Below are 21,401 nucleotides of genomic sequence, written 5' to 3' on the forward strand. Positions count from 1 at the left end.
CCAGAGGCTGAATGAGAGCCGCCGCGAGCGGGGACAATGGTGAGAACCCAAACTCCCCAAATAGACCCATTGGTTTCATTGTCAGTCTGCAGACAGGAGCTGGAGAACTGAAACCAGGCAGAGGAGAGGGAGGGAGAAAACTGGGAGTGGAGGAAAGAAATGGTGTAGATGGTGAGATGGGTTTGCATTTCAGCCCAGGGAGGAGGGAGAGTGTGTGGGACGGGGATTTACAGCTTTGGTGGAACAAGAGAGGAAGAAATGTTCCAGAGAAACTAGAATTGCCTGTTCAGAATTTCTATCCTGGACTGACAGTGATGGCTTTTGTAAACTCCTTTTACAGGATATTAGAAGTGGAGGATTGGCCGACAGAAAACTCAAAACAAACAACACATCGAAATCTGACAGCCACTCTTTTCATTAGGAGCTGAATATGATCAGTCTTTGAATTTGGAAGGAGAAATGTTTGTCTCTTCCGTTTAAGGAAAAAAATTGCAAAGATCAGTGTGACTGGAAAAGCACCGAGACACACACACACCCGAATCAGAGTGTTTCATTGCACTGACTGTGGAAAGAGCTTCAACTAGTTACACAGCCTGAAAGAAAATCACACCATTCAAAGCCGGGAGAAACTATACTTCTGTTGCGTGTGTCGACAAGGCACAGGCAGGAGAGACATAAAGACCCCTCAGCATGGAGAAACTGTGGAAATGGGCGGACTGTGGGAAGGGATTCAGTTACCATCACAACTGGAGGTTCATCGGCACAGTCACACTGGGGAGAGACCGTTCATCTGCTCCATTTGTGGGAAGGGATTCACCCATTCAGACAACCTTCGCACACACCTGCAAGTTCACACTTAGGAGAGACCATTCACCTGCCTGGTGTGTGGGAAGGGATTCACTTGGTCATACTGATAAGGGACCATTTACATGTCCTGACTGTGAAAAGAGTTTTAAATGTAAAAAGGATCAATGTATTCACACTGGAAAGAGACCATTTACTTGCTCTGTGTGTGGGGAAGGATTCATTCAGTCATTCCACCTGCAGGCACATCAACTTGTTCACTGATAACAAAAATTTTAACTGTCCTGACTGTGAGAAGAGCTTTAAAAACAACAAGGATTTAGTAACACACCAACATGATCACACTGGGGAGAGACCATTCACCTACTCTGATTGTGGGAAAGGATTCATTAATTCATCCAACCTTCTGACACTCCAGCAACTTCATACAGGGGATAGACCGTTCACCTGCTCTGAAAGTGCGAAGGGATTCACACATTCAGACAACATTCTGACACATCAGCAGGTTCACAGTGAGGAGAGGCCATTCAGTTGCTCAGTGTGTGGGAAGGGATTCAGTCAGTCATCCAACCTATTGAATCATCAGCGAGTTCTCACTAGGGAGAGGCCGTTCACTTGCTCCATATGTGGGAAGGAATTTTCTTATTTATCTTATCTTCTGAAACACGATCGAGTTCACACTGGGAGCGGCCATTCAACTGCAATGTCTGTGGAAAGGGGTTTACTTACTCAACCCACAAGCTAACACCAACAAGTTCACAAGCGACTACAAGGATTAGATTATGCCCTTATTGATTTTCATAGAATTTACAGTATAGAAGGAGGCCATTCGGCCCATCAAGTTTGCACCGGCTCTTGGAAAGATGCTGTTAATCATGTCCAGGACTGAATAATGTTCACTCTGATTGTCTTAATCTGCTGCTGAGGCTTCAGCCTGGACACAATCCTTCAGGGTCACACTGAGAGGGACAAATTACACTTTGCTCTTTCTCATCTCTCTTCACTGTCAGCAAAGTCCCCGTGTGGGTTAATCCTGAAGTGTGTAAGAAATGTATTCCAGCCGCTCTCTTCCACATCTCAGAACCCCGAGACATGGAACAGAAGTCTTCTTTACAACTGTGTTCAGAGTCGGGAAGAACAATGGTAAATGCTGGAAATGTAATAATAATAATTGCTTATACATGTCGGCTTCAATGAAGTTACTGTGAAAAGCCCCTAGTCGCCACATTCCGGCGCCTGTTCGGGGAGGCTGGTATGGGAATCCGCGCTGCCATGCTTGATCTGCATTACAAGCCAGTGGTTTAGCCCACTGTGCTCTCAAATCAGCGATTGGTGTAAAACTGTGATGTTCCTGATTGAATGTCAAGCAGCTGGTTTCAGTTTCCAGGCTGAAAATGCATCGGAATCTGTCTAAAACATTTTAATGTGTTTGTGTGACAGTCACAATGAATTTCTTGAATTGAAACCTACTTAAATAGATTGCTTAAAGTTTGCATTAATATAGCAGCAGGAGGGTATCACAGGAACCTGGTAACAGCAGGGAGAATTAGACAATAGTTTCATTGCGAGATAAAGAAGGAGCTGCAGCTTGTGTCCAAGAATTCCCACTTTTATTGATTTTATTGTGCTTCCCACATTCCGTCCTTTTAAATAAACTTCACCCCTACCAGCCTTAAACAATCATAAACATAACAGAGAAAAGGGCGGAGCTGTGTCTGCCCCTTTAACTGGGGAGCTGAACATTGTCAGAGCCTCGGCTGTCCCTTTAAGACTGAGTGATGTGTTCAGCTGAAAATTCCTATTGGCTGTTTTCTGGGTGGTCTCCTTATTCTGATCATTCTCAGTGATCCTCGGGTATGTGAACCTGCTCTCCTGTCTCTCATTCAGATCTCTGTTCTCTCTCAGATTCTCACTTAACCTCTCTCCGCTCTCACTCACTCATTTCACAGACCTCCCACCTCTCTACCTTTCTCTCTGCCACTCTCTCCTTTAACCTTTCTATTTCACAGAGCGCCTAAATTCACTAAACCTTTCTCTCTCTCATTATCTCCCTCTGAAGAAGCACCGAACACACTGAACCTATGCTTTCTGAGTGAACATCTAATTTATGGAGACTCAATCCTTTCTCCCTCTACCTCTCACTTTCTCTCTCTCTCCCTGACTGGCCCTGACTCACTTTTAATCTCCAATTTTCTAATAACCCTCTTTGAGGAAAACGTAAGTTTCTATAATGTCCCCTCATTTCTCCCAGTGATATCCTCAGTCCATCTTCCAATTCAGTGAATATGTTAATAAATTAAATAACCTCATATTTTGATGTTTAAAATGGGAAGTGAGGTGAATGTAATGCTGAGACCGGCAGCAATCTGTGTGGGTGTTCTTGATGCTGTCGGAGTGAGTTCACCCTCACAGGCAGGAAGACTGTTCACGGTGATAACATGAAACTGACGCCTGCTGTTTCATTCTCAGGTAACACAACTTCCTGTTTCTCTGCTGCCGGTTCCAAACCGCACATCTCACTTCTGAGCAGAAAATAAATCCAATAATCACAATCTGGTGAGAACATCTGTCAGTGCGGCCTATATCTGTCCACAGAGTCAGGGCAGAGTCACACAGATCACATTGTGGTGACATTTACAAATGAGCCGGTTATTTCTGTTCAGAGTCTCCATTCCCGGACAGAACCGGCTGTGTCTGTGAATCAGTCACTGAGTTCCCTCTGCTCTCTGTAGCTGGGAACTGATAACCTGCTCCCTTATATTTTATATCATTCTTTCTGTGTTACTTGTTTCCTTTATTTCTCAGCTTTTATCTCTCGCCACCTCATCTTTCTGCTGTTTAAAATCTCAGTTTTTCTCACAGTTCTTCTGTCTCTCCTTTCCTCTGTATCCCTCTCTCGATATCTGTATGTTCCTATTTAACTGAGGTGTTGAATTTCATGAACGAATTGTAATGGATTAAAGACAGAAAGAGGGAGACAATCAGTAAATGTTGGAAAAACTCAGCAGTTCTGGCAGCATCGGTACTGAGAGAAACAGAGTTAACGTTTCAAGTCCCTGTGACTCAGAGCAGGAGAAACCTGGATTGTCCCTCTGAGATCAGGGAAGGTAAAGGGGAGATTTAATAGAGGTGTTTAAAATGAGGAAGGATTTGTGATAGTGTCGATGGGGAGAAACTGTTCCCCAGGAGCAGGAGGGATTGTAGCCAGAGGACACAGAGATTTAAGATATTTGGCAACAGAACCCAAGGGGATGATGATGAGAATTGTTTTTACACAGTGATGTGATGTGATCTGGAATTCACACTGACAGGCTGCTGGAAGCAGATTTACAGTAACTTTCAAAGGGAATTGGGTAAACACTTGCAGAGGGTAAACTGGCAGAGTTATGGTGAATGGGGTTAATTGGACAGTTCACTCATCTTTGTGACATTCTGAATTTTCCTCTAACTGATGTTTTAACATTTGATCTTTTCAATCACAAAATATCTCAAAGAGAAGATTAAAACTTTAGTTTTGATGAGCTGTCAGATCCATTTCCTGTGTGACTGTGTAACTCGGGAACTATGAGAAGGAACTGAATATTTTCAGTTCCTCTAACAGATGTACCTCAGATATCAGAAATCTCTGGAGTTCCCCATGTCCTCATTGCTGTCCCCTTGGGTATAACAGCTCTCAGTCAGGTGGAGTCAGTCACACGTGTCTCTGTCATGTTTCCATTCCTATGTTATCACGCACCTCCCTGTGACACTCACCACAACACACAAACCTCAAAATATCATTGCTTCCTTACACCTTGTCCGCCTATTACAATCGGATATTTATTGGGCCTTTTATTTCCATTAATATCAGTTTACCTGCAGGTAAAATGACCTCAGAGACACTGGAACCAGACTCTGATTGTTATACCAGACTCCATTCAACCCAGGACCTGCAGTGACAACATACACCAGAATTGGAATAAAAGGCAGGTTATTGTCTAATAAAGGGGGCAGCATGGTGGCCTCGTGCAGTGTTTTTCAAACTTTTATTTGGGGGACGCATTTTTACCTGCGCGACCCACCATTTTCTCTTACCTTGTTTGTTGCTCACAAAAATGGAAAAAATGGTTTTGGGTCCATTTTGTCCCTTTGGCCCCCCCCCCTCCCGAACTTGGAAAGAAAAATGTTGCGACCATATAAAAAAAATGCGGCCACACTGTGCATGCGTATCTGATCATTAGTGCGCATGCGCAACTATGCGCATGTGTACCGATGATCGGACACACATGCACAGTGCAGCCAAGTTTTTAAAATCTATTCCTGGCCATTTTGAAGGCCGCTCACAGCCGGCATTATTAACGGCTCCATGGCCCTCCCGACACCCGCCCATGACCCACCCGCGGGTCGCGTCCCTGAGTTTGACAATGCCTGGCCTCATGCTTCGCACTCGATCATAGATCATAGAATTTACAGTGCAGAAGGGTGCCATTCGGCCCATCAAGTCTGCACAGGCCCATGGAAAGATCACGCTATCTAAGCCCACACCTCCACCCCATCCGAGTAACCCAGTAACACCATCTAACCTGTTTGGACACTAAGGGGAATTTACCACGGCCAATCCACCTAATCTGCACATCTTTTTCGACTGTGGGGGGAAACTGGAGCACCCGAAGGAAACCCATGTAGACACGGGAAGAACGTGTAGACTCTGCACAGACATTGACCCAAGATGGGAATCGAACCTGGGACCCTGGAGCTGTGAAGCAACTGTGCTAATCATTGTGCTACCGTGCCACTGCTGCCTCATGGTGCCAAGGTCCCGGATTCGATCCTGGCCCTGGGTCACTGTCCGTGTGGAGTTTGCACATTCTCCCTGAGTCTGTGTGTGTCCCACCCGCACAACCCGAAGATGTGCAGAGTAGGTGGATTGGCCACACTAAATTGCTCCTTGGAAAAAAATGAATTGGGTACTCTAAATTTATTTTTTTAGGGTTATTGTCCAATGGGACAGATCAACACACACCAGAAGTGGATTATATTATGTTTTCAACAAACCATGACTACTTCACTACTATTTGAAAACCAAATTTAGTTATGGTTCTCTCGATACTGGCTGCATTATCATTACATTGGATCCAATGATGTGTTCACTCACTCACTGCAGTCTGACTTATTGGAACAGACAAGGTGTTTGTTACTCTCAAAGTGAGTGAATACTTTGCTGTTTATCCTCTGGGCCCCATCTCCACTATTATTGTCTGATTGTCCCACTGAGACTCACTGGTATTATTGGACAATCAGGGGTAGCACGGTAGCACTGCAGCCTCACAGTGCTGAGGTCCCAGGTTCGATCCTGGCTCTGGGTCACTGTCCATGCGGATTTTGCAGATTCTCCCCGTGTGTCTGCGTGGGTTTGCTCCGGTTTCCTCCCACAGTCCAAAGATGTGCAGGTTAAGTGGATTGGCCATGCTAAATTGCCCTTAGTGTTGGGTGGGATACTGGGTTATGGGGATTGGGTGGAGTTGTGGGCTTGGGTATGGTGCTCTTTCAGGGAGCCGGTGCGGACTTGATGGGCTGAATGGCCTCCTTCTGTATTGTACATTCTATGAAATTCTCCCCGCGTTTGCGTGGGTTTTGCCCCGACAACCCAAAGATGTGCAAGTTAGGTGGTTTGACAACGCTTCCCTTCATTGGAAAAAATGAATTGGTTAGTCGAAAGTTATTTTTTTTAAATATTGGGCAATCAGCCTGAGCCTGGACCATCTGGAACTGTCACAATGCCCGGGTGATTGACAGCGGCTTCGGACCAATAGGAAGAGGCGGGGCGGGACTGGAGGACCGACCGAGAGCTGCTGGTCCTCCAACCAATAAGTGTGAATGAAGGGCGTGGCCGGGCTGTGATTGAAGCATGCGCAGTATCAGTAATGGCGATGGAGAGTGGCTGTTTCTTCTTTGGATCCATAATTAGTAAGAGGCGGTTAACAATATGTAGCGTGCGTGAGATCGCGGGGAATGTTGGAAACGCTGCGTCAGCACATTGTGTGAGTCATTAAACTCTGAAAAGAGTTTACGGGACCAAGATTGTAACGAGCGGGGCTGCAGCCTCTCATTTTAGGCCTGGATTAACGGCCGCCATCTTTATTGGAATAAGTGTGCATCAGGGCGCATGCGTGGTCGCCATCTTTGTCGGGGCCGATGATTCAATGAGTGGGAGGAGCTTGTTCCCCATTGTTCAGAATGGAGACAACTTGTCCATCAAACTATACAACCCTTTGAGTCCCAATGTCTGAATGATGGGGCTGTGGATTGATGGAAAGAAAGGGAAAAACATCCTGCTCTCCGGATCCCAATACCTCATGGTCTGAAGATCTGTGGTTCTGTCCACCAATGGCAGAAACTCAAGACCCTGGGTAGAGGTCATCCTCAAATTGAGGGATTGCTGATGACGAGGGGCAAAGTGCAGACCGGAGAGGGCAGTGCAGTGGTTGGCACTGGGACTACGGCGCGGAGGACCTGGGTTCGAATCTTGGCCCTGGATGACTGTCCGTGTGGAGTTTGCAAATTATCCCCGTGTCTGCATGGGTTTCACCCCCATGTGCAAGGTAGGTGGATTGACAACGCTAAATTGTCCCTTAATTGGAAAAAATAAATTGGGTAGTCTAGTTATTTTTAAAAAAAATATTGGACAATCAGCCTGACCCTGCGGCTCTCACCATCTGGAACTGTCACAATGGTTAGGGCTGGTTTAGCACAGGGCTAAATCGCTGGCTTTGAAAGCAGGCCAGCAGCACGGTTCAATTCTCATACCAGCTCCCCGAACAGGCGCCGGAATGTGGCGACTAGGGGCTTTTCACAGTAACTTCATTTAAAGCCTACTTGTGACAATAAGCGATTGACATCGGCTCCGGACCAATAGGAAGAGGAGGGGCGGGACTGGAGGACCGACCCAGCAGAGCTGGTCCTCCAACCAGTCGGAATGAATGAAGGACGGGGCCAGATTGTGATTAAAGCATGCGCAGGATCAATAATTGCCCCTTAATTGGAAATAAATAAATACATAAATAAATAATTGGATACTTAGATTCTTTTTTCACAGTGCAGTGGGGAGCATGAAAGGTCACACTGGATTAGGGAGCAGAAGGGAATGTTGGGAATTTCTGTCCTAGACTGACAATCATAGAATCCTGACAGAGCATAAGGAGGCCATTCAGCCCATCAAGTCTGCACAGATCCTCTGAAAGAACACCCGACCCAAGCCCGCACCCTGTTCCCATAACCCCACTGAACACACATATCTTTGGACATAAGAGGCAATTTAACACGGCTAATCCACCTTTGGACTGTGGGAAACTGGAGCACCCCGAAGAAATTTACACAAACACAGGCAGACAATGACCCACACAGACAGTGACCCAAAAGGCCGGAATTGAATCCAGGTCCCTGGTGCTCTGAGGCAGCGGTGTTAATCGCTGTGCCAATGTGCCGCCCCACACAATGATGGATTTGGCAAACTCCTTTTACAGGAAGTTAGAAAGGGAGAATTTACGCATAACAAACACAAACCACAAATTTATTTTCTGAATTCCATTTTAGGATTGACATTGATACCTTTTGTAAATTTCATTTTCAGGGTATTAGAAGAGGATTTACAGACAGGAACCTCGAGCAAACTCTTACATCACAATGTGACAGCTTCACTCGATTCATCAGGAAGTGAACATTATCGTCCTTCGAACATTAAGTGTTTGCATTTCAGGTCATTACCATTCGCGGTGTTTACACATTCTCACTCACTCACACACACACACACACACACACACAAACTCCCTCTCTCCCAAATGCTCTCTGTCCCACACACCCCCTCTCTCTCTCCCTCTCCCGCACCCTCACCTACTCCCCCTCTCGCACACATTCCCTCTCTCCTCCCATAGAGGTGAACCAGTTGTTTTTTATGACAACCCAGCAGTTTTCATGGTCACTTTTTCCCACTGCCGTCCCCACAAATGTCCAGATTCATTCAGCTCAATTTCACAACCTGCCTATGTGTTTTTGTGGGTTCTCTCTCACTCCCTATTTTCTGTTTTGAATCAATTTCGCAGAGTATTAGAAGTGACGGAATTTCAGTCAGGAAATTCAAACTGACCATCACATCAAGATCTACACTCACCAAAATGTTCGTAGCATAAATATCATGGGAGTTTGAAGATGGAAGGAAGATGCACCGTTCAAGCTGGGGAGAAACCGTACATGTGTTCTGTGTGTGGGCAAAGCTTCAGTCGATCATCTGGCCGTTCGGAACATAAATGCAGTCACACGGGGGAAAAACCATGGGAATGTGAGGATTGTGGGAAGGGATTCGATTATCCATCCAACTTGAAAATCCATCAGCGCACTCACACTGGAGAGAGACCGTTCACCTGCTTCGAGTGCGGGAAGGGTTTCACACACACATACCACTTGCAGACACACCAACACATTCATGCTGGCGAGAGGCCATTCACCTGTTCGCAGTGTGGGAAAGGATTTGCTCATTCCTCCAATCTGCTGAGACACCAGCGAGTTCACACTGGGGAGAGACCATTTAAATGTCCAGACTGTGGGAAGTGCTATAAAAGTTCTGGGGAACTGATGTCCCATCAACGTGTTCACACCGAGGAGAGGCCGTTCAGGTGCTTTCACTGTGGGACTGGGTTCAGGCGATCATCTGACCTCACTGTACATCAGCGAGTTCACACTGGGGAGAGACCATTTAAATGTCCAGAATGTGAGAAGTGTTATAAAAGTTCTGGGGAACTGATATCTCATCAACGTGTTCATACTGATGAGAGACCTTTCAGGTGCTCGCACTGTGGAAGTGGATTCAGGCGATCATCTGACCTCACTGTACACCAGCGAGTTCACACTGGAGAGAAGCCGTTCACCTGCTCCGAGTGTGGGAGGGGATTCACTCAGTTATCCAACCTGCTGATGCACCAGCAAGTTCACAAGTAACTTCAGTGATTGGTTGCTGTTCATCACATCCTGGACTGGAACATGTTCACTGGGGCCAATTGCTGCTGATGTTCATAAACTCTAATCCAGTCACAAGGAATTAAATTCTGAATAAAAATCAAGTCAAATCAGTTCGTGTTAAACAAAGCGTGTGGTGTCTTTTTAATATCGCTAACACAAGTTAGTTCCTTTTGAAGGTCTCCTTCTCCCCATCTCCTCCATCCTCATCTTCAACAACAACTGTGAGTAGCTCACACAGCTTCTTTGTGACAAAGATTGAGACAATCCGATCAGCTGCCTCTGCTGCTTCCCTCCACTAATCCACCGGACCAAACCGTCTCTAAAGTACATTTTTGTCCAAGTTCTGAACTTACATCTTTCTCCAATTTTTTCTCCTACTTCCTGTCAGAACTCACCTTGTCCGTGGGACCCCCCCCCCCGCTCCCCGCTCCATTGATAACTCCCATAAACTGCTGACATCCCAACTTCTCCATGTGAGCCGATATTGTGAACAGCTCTCTCTCTGCTGGTACTGTCTCTCTCAGCATTAAATTCACTGTCGTCATCCATCCTAAAAAAACACTTGTCCCTCCCATCTTTGCAAACTACCGTTCCATCTCCAATCTCCCTTTACTCTCCACAGTCCGTGTACTCGGTGTTCCCCAAGGATCTAGCCTCAGCCCCTCCTACATCCTATCTACAAGCTGCCACGAGGTGACATCATCCAAAAGCACCGTGTTAGTTTTCACATGCACGCTGACAACACCCAGCTCTACCTCACCCCCATCCCTCCACTGTTACTAAATTATCAAACTGCTTATCCCACATCCTGTACTGTATGAAAGGTTTTCCTCCAATTAAATATTGGGAAGGTCAAAGCCATTGTCTTTAGTCACCACTACAAATTCCATTCCCTAACTACCGAGTCCATCCCTCTCCCTGGGAACTGTATACCAGATATTTCAATCTCCACAATGTTACCAGTGTCCATCTCACCCCAGCTCATTTGCTGCTCTTATTTTGTGTAATAACCTTTGATGTGGCACCTTGGGAAAATCCTTCTGGAAATCCAGATAAAGCACATCTACCGGTTCCCCTTTATTAACATCCCTTGTTACTTCCTCAAATTCAAATATTTTCCTGTTAAAAGTTTATTGATGAAACAGAACATGGTTAAAAAAATCTAACAGAAAATTACTTGAGGATCAAAGACAACCGGAGTGACAGGATGTTCACAATTTTCTGGTCCAAATGGTTTCCCTATAGCTCCTCTCTACCCTGTTCCCACGACTCCCCGCTTTGGACATGGGGGCACTGAACCCTGGGGGTCGCATCACCGTCAGCCCCATTCACCCTCCCAGCTCCCAAACCCTGATTGGTTGGAGGTGCAGTTCCCAGTCAGGCCTCCAGCATCTTCCTGTTTCTATTAGCGATGCCCATGGCAGTTCCCGAACTGGGGCATAGGCCCCGTTATTCTCAGCTAAATTCAGCCATCAGCTCCATCACCTGGCTGTCAGTGACACGAGCAATAGAGACAGAAAGGTGCCCGAGGCTCAAATAGGAAGACAAAACTTGTAGATTAGGATCTCCATAAAGGTCAGCAACTTCTTGAAACAAATCAAATTCCCAGTCAACAAATTAAAGGATCACATGATGAGACTTCATGTTTTATGACTTTTAATGCAACAAACAAACTAGGAGCTACTTTAACTCAGAACCTGGCACATTAAACTGGAAAATAGAACTTTGCCCTTTTACACAACCTAAAATCACACTCCACGATTATAGTTACTCTGTCCTGGAAGTCGAAACTTAATTGTCTCAGAACCTGTCCAAATTGATGATTCTTCCCGAGGATTTACTTCAGTTCTTCGACCAAGACACTGAAGGAAAACAGGGGAAAACAGAATAGAATGTGAACTTGCAAAATACATAAAAATGGACTGTTAAAGCTTCTGTGGCTACGTAAAAAGGAAACGTTTGGCTCAGACAAAGGTTTGTCCGTTCCAGATAGAGTCAGGAGAATTTAGAATGAGGAATAGAGATTTCCATAGCCACCTCGTTCAACACTCTGGGATGTAGATCATCAGCTTTTGGAGTTTTATTCACTTTAAGTCCCATTAATTTCTCCAGTGCTACTTTTTCACCAATACTAATCTCTGCCAGTCCCTTGGTTCTCTGGTGTTTTGGGGACAATTTCTGTATCTTCATCTGTGAAGACAAACACACATTGTTCAGTTTCTCTGCCATTTCCTTACTCCCCATTATAAACTCTCCTGTCTCTGCCTGGAATGGACCCACATTGGTCTTTGCTAATCTTTTCCTTTTCACATTCCTGTCAAAGCTTTTCCAGTCGGTTTTTATGTTTCTCGCCAGTTTGCTCTCATCAGTTTCTTGGTCCTCCTTTGCTGAATTCTAATGGATCTCATGGAATCTTTCACTTTTCTTGTTCGCCACGATTACATTACTTTTCCTGTTGGATTTTTATTCTTTAAAGGAATCTATATTTGTTGTATATATGCAAAATAAAAGTCACAAAAATCCGTGAGGACTATAGGCTCCTCTCACCTTTGACAGAGAGAGAGCTGACTGGAGGTAATTTAACCTGAGGGTCAGCACACCTCAGGCGAGGGGCCTGGTTGAGAAGGCCAGGCCTTCATGAATAAACTCGGCCAGTCCGAGAGTTGAATCCTCTCTGTTGGCCTTGCTCTGCATTATAAACCAGCCGTCCGGCCAACTGAGCTAACCGACCCCTGATAAATATGTAACTATTCCTTAAATATTAGGTATTCCCTGTACCAATCAGTTTCCCAGTCTACCACAGACAACTTGCCCCACATACCCGGATAGTTTTCTTATGTGAGGAACACCCAGATAAACAAAATAATTTGTTTTCTTCTGTGAGGAACACACAGATGAATTAAACAAAAGAACCATGTAACCACCAGGGCCCATCTCCATGGTAATGTGGCATGCTTTGGGGGTTCCAAACAGAAATAGGAACTAAATATCTTCCACTTCCCAACATCCTTTCACTCTGTGATTCTTGTGCAATTTGAAGCCAGGTATTAGCGACAAAGCTCAAAGAGAATCAGCCCACTGGAGGCAAAGTGGTGAGACCGGCCAGTCCAGCAGAAAGAAACCCTCCGACCATCCCCACTGACCACCTGTCAGAATGAACAAAATGCAGTCCTGGGTGTAGAGCAGAAACAATAACAGCAGAATCCAAATCCTGTAATCAATTGTGAAATTGTTGGCGTCACAGCAGGTGCGATGAAGTATGCAATGCCATCGCAAATTGAGAGGTGGAAGGCCTCTCCCCAGTGTAAGCTCGCTGGTGTGTCCGCAGGTGAGAGAACTGAGTGAATCCCTTCCCACAGTGAGGGCAGGTGAATGGCTTCTCCCCAGTGTGAACTCGCTGGTGTTTCTGCAGCGTGGATAACTGAGTGAATCCCTTCCCACACTGCGAGCAGGTGAATGGCCTCTCCCCAGTGTGAATTCGCTGGTGTGACTGCAGGCCGGATGACTGAGTGAATCCCTTCCCACACTGAGAGCAGGTGAATGGCCTCTCCCCAGTGTGAAACTGCTGATGTTTTTGCAGGCTGGATGAATCACGGAATCCTTTCCCACACTGAGAGCAGGTGAACGGCCTCTCCCCAGTGTGAATTCGCTGATGGATCCGCAGGGTGGATGAATCAATGAATCCTTTCCCACACTGAGAGCAGGTGAATGGCTTCTCCCCAGTGTGAACTCGCTGGTGTTTCCGCAGGGTCGATAAAGCACGGAACCTCTGCCCACACCGAGAGCAGATGAATGGCCTCTCCCCAGTGTGAACTCGCTGATGTGTGCGCAAGTGGGATAAGTGAGTGAATCCCTGCCCACACTGAAAGCAGGTGAATGGCCTCTCCCCAGTGTGAACTCGCTGGTGTGCCTGAAGATTAGATAATTGACTGAATCCCTTCCCACACTGAGAGCAGGTGAAAGGCCTCTCCCCAGTGTGAACTCGCTGATGTTTCCGCAGGGTGGATGAATCAATGAATCCCTTCCCACACCTGAGCGCAGGTGAATGGCCTCTCCCCAGTGTGACTGCGTCGATGAATCTCCAGCTGAGATGGGGCTTGGAATCCCTTCCCACAGTCCCCACATTTCCACGGTTTCCCCATGATTTGGGTCACCTTGTGTCTCTCCAGGTTGGATGATCAGTTGAAGCCTCTTCCACAGACACAACACGGGTATGGTGTCTCCCTGCTGTGAATGTTATGTTTATTCAGGCTGTGTAAATGGTTTCCTCGGACATTTCACTGGAACTGTCTGTGCGGAGTCTGCACGTTCTCCCCGTGTCTGCGTAGGTTTCCTCCCACAGTCCAAAAGATGTGCGGGTTAGGTGGATTGGCCAGGCTAAATTGCCCTGAGTGTTGAAAAAGGTTGGGTGGGGTTATTGGGTTACGGTGATAGGATGGAGGTGTGGGCTTAGGCAGGGTGATCTTTCCAAGGGATGGTGCAGACTTGGTGGGCCAAACGGCCTCCTTCTGCACTGAAAATTCTGGGAGTCTCTGAACTTTCTCACTCGGGTGTGTGTTGTGTGGGTCTCGGTGCTTTTTCAGTCACACTGATGTTTGAAATCTTTAGCTGACAGTTTGGGCAAACATTTCTTCTTCTAGATTCAAAGGCCGATGATATTCAGGTTCCAGGGAATTGAGTGACTGTCAGATCGAGACGTAATGTTTGAGATTTCTGTCTGTAATTCCTCCTCATGGAATATCCTGTCAAAACAATTTACAAAATTCATCACTGTCAGTACAGGACAGAAACGTGGAACAACAATTCTCATTTCTATGGAACATTTTTTCCTCTCTCTCATTCCCCGTAAGCTGTAAATCTCCATCCCACACAATCTCCCTCCATTCTCACTCTGCTGTATCTAATATTCACCCTCCCAATTCTCCTGAAGGTGCTGATTCAGGCTGATTGACAGATCCAAGCTCAGCTCACTGCTTCCTGTCCAGCAGATGAAAACAAATACGAGCTGCAGTCGGCCATTCGGCCATTTGATCCTGAACCATTCAATGGGATCATTGGCTGACCAACCTCATCACTGTTTTCCCACACTATCCCCCATATCACAGTGGTCAGCATAGTGGTTAGCACTGTAGCTTTACAGCTCCAGGGTCCCAGATTCGATTCCCGGCTTGGGTCACTGTCTGTGCAGAGTCTGCACGTTCTCTCTGTGTTTGCGTGGGTTTCCTCCGGGTGCTCCGGTTTCCTCCCACACTCCAAAGATGTGCGGGTTAGGTGGATTGGCCATGATACATTGCCCTAAAGTGTCCAAAAAGGTTAGGTGGGGTTACTGGGTTACAAGGATAGGTTGGCGGTGTGGGCTTAAGTCGGGTGCTCTTTCCAAGAGCCGGTGCAGAGTAAATGGGCAGAATGGACTCCTTCTGCACTGTAAATCCTCTGGGATAGAAAATTCCAAAGCTTCACCACATCCTCGAGTAAAGAAATCCCTCCTCATCTCAGCTTTCTCTCCATTTTCCTGCCAGTTTCCCATAACGCTCATCACCCTCACTCAGAAATCTGTCTGTGGGGGTGGGGGGAGGGGTTTGTGATACGGGAGCGGGAGTAGCTGTTTTTCCGCAGGTTCTGGTGTCACTCACCTATAACCTGTCACTTATCCTGATAGCCCTTAGGGATGGGGTGGAGGTATGGGCTTGGATGGGGTGCTGTTTCCAAGGCGCAGACTCGAAACAGCCCCCCATCCAAGCCCATACCTCCACCCCATCCCCGTAACCCAGTAACCCCGCCTAACTTTTATTTGGGCACTAAAGGCAATTTATCATGGCCCATCCACCTAACATGCACATCTTTGGACTGTGGGAGGAAACCGGAGCACCCGGCGGAAACCCACGCAGACACAGTGAGAATGTGCAAACTCCAAGCCGCTCCCGTATCACAAATCGATCCCCCCCCCACAGACAGATTTCTAATTGAGGGCGACGAGGGTTATGGGAAACTGGCAGGAAAATGGAGAGAAAGCTGAGATGAGGAGGGATTTCTTTACTCGAGGATGTGGTGAAGCTTTGGAATTCTCTACCCCAGAGGATTTACAGTGCAGAAGGAGTCCATTCTGCCCAGTGACTCTGCACCGGCTCTTGGAAAGAGCACCCTACTTACGCCCACATCCCACCTAACCTATTTGGACACTTAAGGGCAATTTATCATGGCCAATCCACCTAACCTGCACATCTTTGGAGTGTGGGAGGAAACCGGAGCACCCGGAGAAACCCACGCACACACGGGAAAGACCGTGCAGACTCCGCACAGACACTGACCCAAGCCGGGAATCGAACCTGGGACCCTGGAGCTGTGAAGCAACTGTGCTACCCACTGTGCTACCGTGCGGCCCATAAATGCTGTTATTTTCTGTCCATTTAGTGTGGACGGTGAGGCTACTGTTAGGTTCTTCGAGGACCAACTGGCACGTTTTCTGAAGCTGGATGTGAAGCCTGGGCGTTTCAAATTAGAAAGAGTGTAGTGTATCCTGTCTCTGAGGCTGAGGGATAGTTTTCATCCCAGGCCTGTAATCATTCACTTCCACAACTGGAAAGAAGATCCTGGAGACGGGTACGGTGAGGTGGCGTCTGGCTCCAGGCGGGAGTGAGGATTTGGGACTTTTCAGCAGCAACACAAACAAAGCCTCGAGGCTTCAATGAAGTTCAAAGTCAGCTCAAGGCTGTGGGAAGTGAATTCCGTCAGGCTTTATCCTGCAACCCGATAAATGGTATCCAACAACTCTGTCAAGTCTTTCAATAATCCAACTATTGCCTTGGCCTTCATTAAATCCATGAAGGGCCAGGATCTGGAGGGATGGTTTGCAGCTCGGACTAACTCAGGTTCCAATCCGGACTCTTTCCCTGTCATAGTGTTGTCTGAATTTTAGAAATACACATAGGGACAGGAGTAGGCCATTCAGCCCCTCGAGTCTGTCCTGCCATTTAGTGAGATCATGGCTGATCTGTGACCTAACTCCATATCCATTAACATCTTTGTTGAACAAAACTCTACCTCAGATTTAAACTTAACAACTGATCCAGCATCACCTGCTGTTTGTGGGAGAGAGTTCCAAACCTCTCCCACCCTGTGTGTGAAGAAGTTCTTCCTAACATCTCCCCTGAACGGTTTAGCCCTGATTGTTAGACAATGATCCCAGTTTTAGAATCTCCAACCATTGGAAATAGTTTATCTTTATCTACCCTGTCTTTCCCTGTTAATATCTTAAATACTTCAATCAGATCACACCTCAACCGTTAAATTCTCGCAAAAACAGGCCCAATTTGTTTAATCTCCCGTCGTAAGCTCCGCAGTCCAAATATTGTGGCGTATTGTTTTAGTAAATATATATTGCACTCCCTCCAAGACCAAAATATCCTCCCGAAGGTGTGGTGCCCAGAATGGCTCACAGTTCTTCAAGTGGGGTCTCACAGGGTTTTGTATAACAGCAGCATAACTTATGTGAGGTTATACTCCAATCCTCTAGATATGAATGCCTTTAGCCTTTTTGATTATTTTCTGGACTTGTCCGTGATATTTTCAGGGAGTTGTCCTATGGCTTTGTGTGTGTCTGGGGGTGGTATCCTGTATCTGGGGGGAGGTGTCCTGTGTGTGAGTGTGTCTGGGGGTGGTGTCCTGTGTGTGGGTGAGTGTGTCTGTGGAGGAGTTGTCCAGTGTGTCTGGGGGGAGGTGTACTGTGTTTGGGTGGGTGTCTAGGGGGAGGTGTCCTGCGTGTGGGTGAGTGTCTGGGGGGAGGTGTGCTGTGTGTGGGTGGGTGTCTGCGGGGAGGTGTCGAGTGTGTGGGTGTACGTCTGGGGAGGTATCCTGTGTGTAGATGTGTGTCTGGGGGAGGTGTCCTGTGTGTGGGTGTGTGTCTGGGGGGAGGTGTCCTGTGTGTGGGTGTGTGTCTGGGGGGAGGTGTCCTGTGTGTGGGTGTGTGTCTGTGGAGGAGTTGTCCAGTGTCTGGGGAGAGGTGTGCTGTGTGTGGGTGGGTGTCTGGGGGGAGGTGTCGAGTGTGTGGGTGTGTGTCTGGGGGGAGGTGTCCTGTGTGTGGGTGTGTGTCTGGGGGGAGGTGTCCTGTGTGTGGGTGTGTGTCTGTTCAGGAGTTGTCCAGTGTGTCTGGGGGGATGTGTGGTGTGTGTGGGTGGGTGTCTGCGGGGAGGTGTCCAGTGTGTCTGGGGGAGGTGTGCTGTGTGTGGGTGGGTGTCTGTCTGCGGGGAGGTGTCCAGTGTGTGGGTGTGCGTCTGGGGAGGTACCCTGTGTGTAGATGTGTGTCTGGGGGAGGTGTCCTGTTAGAACATAGAACATAGAACAGTACAGCACAGAACAGGCCCTTCGGCCCTCGATGTTGTGCCGAACAATGATCACCCTACTTAAACCCACGTAACCCGTATACCCATAACCCAACAATCCCCCCCATTAACCTTACACTACGGGCAATTTAGCATGGCCAATCCACCTAACCTGCACATCTTTGGACTGTTGTGTGGGTGTGTGTCTAGGGGGAGGTGTCCTGTGTGTGGGTGTGTCTGGGGGAGGTGTCCTGTGTGTGGGTGTGTCTGGGGGAGGTATCCTGTGTGTGGGTGTGCGTCTGGGGGAGGTATCCTGTGTGTGGGTGTGTATCTGGGGGAAGCCAGCAGCTTCAGCTGCCGCCGGCCCCGCATCCGCGACAAGAGGCCGCAGTGGCTGCAGGCCCGAGAGGGCCAGACCGTCACCCTGCGCTGCTCGGCTGACGGCCAGCCGCTGGCCCTCATCCTGGTGCTCAATCCACGGCGCCAGCGGCTAGGCCACCCCGAGGCTGGGATGGGCCTCCCCAGGGGCCTGGGCCTAGTCGGCGAGGACCTGGGCCTGAACCCCGAGGACCATGGCCTCCTCCCCGGGCGCCCGGACCCCCGCCTGCCCCTCGCTCCTTTCCGGCCCCAACTCTGCCGGAGGGCAGCCTGCAGATCACTTCGGTCCGCCGCATGGACTCCGGCACCTACCGCTGTGTGGCCCACAACGCCAATGGCAACGACATGGCCTCGGCCTTGCTACATGTGCAGTCGCTCGCGCTGCAGGAGCTGGGACTGGCCGGGCGCCCCAACTCCCGGGCCAAGGCCGGCCTGCGGCGGTGTCGCTCTGCTTCACTTTTCTGAGAAGGCATCCCTCTGACAAAGCTATGCTGACTAGTCCTGACCAAACCTTGCCTCTCCAAGTGGAGATGGATTCTTTCCTTCTGAATTTTCTCCAATCGTTTCCCTACCTCTGACGCGAGACTCACTGGTCTGTAGTTCCCTGGCTTATCTCTGCAAACTTTCTTAAATAGTGGGATCATATTAGCTGTTCTCCAGTCCTCTAGCACCATCTCATCACCAAAGAGGAATAAAAAATTTGGGTCAGAGCCCCTACAATCTCCTCTCTTGCCTCCCACAACATCCTGCGACACAATTCATCCAAACCTGGAGATTTGTCTTCTTTTAAGCCTGCCAACACTTCCACTGCCTTGTCACTCCCTCTGTCAACTCGCTCAAGAAACTCTCAGTCTCTCTCCCCGAGTCCCATATCTACCTCCTCATTCTCTTGGCTGGAGACAGATGTGAAATATTTGTTCAACACCCAACCAATGTCCTCTAAAGTTTCTCTACATTTAAATAATAAGTTGCCTTTTTATTCCTCTGACCAAAATGGATAGCCTCACACTTATGCATGTTAAATTCCATCTCATCAAATGTATTCTGGAAGTCCAAATACGTCTACAGGACCCCCATTATCCATCTGGCTTGTTACTTCAAAGAGCTCCAAAAAAATGAGTCAAACACGATCTACCCTTCACAAAACCACGCTGACTCTGATGGATTGCGGTTTGACTTTCCAAAGATCCAGTTACTACTTCCTCAATAATGGATTCCAACAGTTTCCCAACAGGTTTTAAACTGACTAGTTTCCTAGTTTCTGCCTTTTTGAACAAGAGGGGTTACATTAGTCTTTTCCACTAATCCAGTGACATTGAAGATTTTCTCAGTGACCCTCAGTCACAATCACTGAGACTAACTTTAAAATCCAGATTTTATTAATTGAATGGATTGGAGCCGATGTCCCCAGAACATTCTCCTGTCTCTCTGGGTGACTAATGCAATGACATTGTCACTGGGTCAGTGTCTCCCCCCTGGTCTCTTTGAGGTTGTTTGTGGAGAGACGCCGGAAGTGACGGACAGTGAGAGTGTTGTTCGGGCGGGATTTTTAAACCCGCCCCCGACACTGACCTCTCACCTGACACCTCACAAAGCTCGGGCAATGATTGACGGCAGCTCCTGTCCAATAGGGTTCAGGGGGCGGATTCAGAGGACGGTCGGCAGCGGCTGGTCCTCCAGGCAATCGGAGTGAATGAGGGGGCGGGACTGAACCGAGTGAAGCATGCGCAGTGCGATTAATGGCGGCGCAGAGAAAATTCTTTCTGGGATCCACAATCCGGAAAGGTGGGAATGGCGGGATCGAGGGAGAGCTCGATTAGGCGCATCGTTGGACACACTTCTTAAACATGTTATGTACACCGAAAACCCGGAAAAACACCCTACCGGTACCACGGAGACCTGAACAGAGCCTGCTGCTTTTTCACAGACGGGACAATGGAGACGCCATCTTTCTCGCGCGCACTGGCGGGGCTGCGCACGCGCCATCGCCAACTTTATTGAACCACTAGCAGCAATGCGCGCGCGCGCGCACCCACCACCTGTGTTGGGGGCGGTAGTAGCGAAGCGCATCCACCATCTTTATTGGGGGCAGCAGCAGGCTCAGTCGCCATCATTGTTGAGGGCAATAATTTTCCAATGTTTCTTCATGACAGAGTGTTTCACTCTGAGTTACAATTTCTTATTTATGAGACCGAACAATTATATATGTCCAGGGCAGTGACAATAATTCGTATTTATTGTGCCTTGACAGAATCAAGCTTTTTAACACATCTCAGAGAAACGTTATAAAATAACAATTGACTGAGCAACATGAGATATTAGATTTTGAGGATAATCTTAACAGAGGATGATGTGTTGGGCAGACTGGGTCGACGTGGACTGCACTTGATGCAGTGTAGCGAGAGACATACTTCCAACACTTGATGAGATGCAACACGATTTTATTTTACATCTAAACTATTATACATGTTCAACTGTGGATTGACACTATGCTGACTTGACTGGAGACCTGATACTAGTCTAACCAGACTTACTAGCTACCACATGGTGTTTGCACTGGCTAGCTCACAAACTCAGACTGTCTCAGAGGCTGGGTCCCGAGAGAGCAGGAAAACTGGTGCCTTCTGGCTTTCTAGTGGCTGTGTCCTGTCTGGTGATTGGCTGCTCTGTTCTGTGTGCTTACTGGTCATCCTGTGTGTCAATCACTGCCTGTCTGCACTCCATTATATACATAGATGAATATTATGACAGAGGAAAGTGAGTTAGAGAGTCGCAGAGTTTTGAGGAGGAAATTCCAGAGCTTGTGGCCCAGTCAAATGATAAAAGGCCAGCAACGAAAGGGAAAATGCTGGAAAATCTCAGCAAGTCTGGCAGCATCTGTAGGGACAGAAAAGAGCTAACATTTCGAGT

The 21,401-nt window shown here is 47.7% G+C and overlaps 2 protein-coding genes across 3 annotated transcripts in view; one reads left to right on the forward strand and one right to left on the reverse strand.

Annotated features, from left to right (window-relative positions):
• Positions 1-6,688: 6,688 nt before the first annotated feature.
• On the forward strand, positions 6,689-9,917 carry LOC119959942 (zinc finger protein 239-like). Of its 2 annotated transcripts, none has more exons than XM_038787925.1 (3): positions 6,689-6,750; positions 8,414-8,539; positions 8,883-9,917. In XM_038787925.1, the coding sequence occupies exon 3, from the start codon at positions 8,989-8,991 to the stop codon at positions 9,772-9,774; it is 786 nt and encodes a 261-aa protein (XP_038643853.1). In that variant the 5' UTR covers positions 6,689-6,750; positions 8,414-8,539; positions 8,883-8,988; the 3' UTR covers positions 9,775-9,917. The 2 variants fall into 2 exon arrangements, with proteins under 2 accessions (XP_038643853.1, XP_038643855.1); XM_038787927.1 differs by lacking the exon at positions 6,689-6,750 and adding an exon at positions 6,775-7,385.
• A 647-nt stretch (positions 9,918-10,564) lies between these two features.
• LOC119959941 (zinc finger protein 850-like) overlaps positions 10,565-21,401 on the reverse strand; it is a 48,654-nt gene continuing 37,817 nt past the window's right edge. Inside the window, exon 4 of the mRNA XM_038787924.1 lies at positions 10,565-13,776. Within this exon, the coding sequence (XP_038643852.1) occupies positions 13,034-13,776 (743 nt within the window). The 3' untranslated portion in view covers positions 10,565-13,033. The remainder of the gene's footprint in view (positions 13,777-21,401) is intronic.

The sequence above is a fragment of the Scyliorhinus canicula genome, unplaced genomic scaffold (genome assembly GCF_902713615.1).
Source record: "Scyliorhinus canicula unplaced genomic scaffold, sScyCan1.1, whole genome shotgun sequence".
Taxonomy (NCBI): Eukaryota; Metazoa; Chordata; class Chondrichthyes; order Carcharhiniformes; family Scyliorhinidae; genus Scyliorhinus; species Scyliorhinus canicula.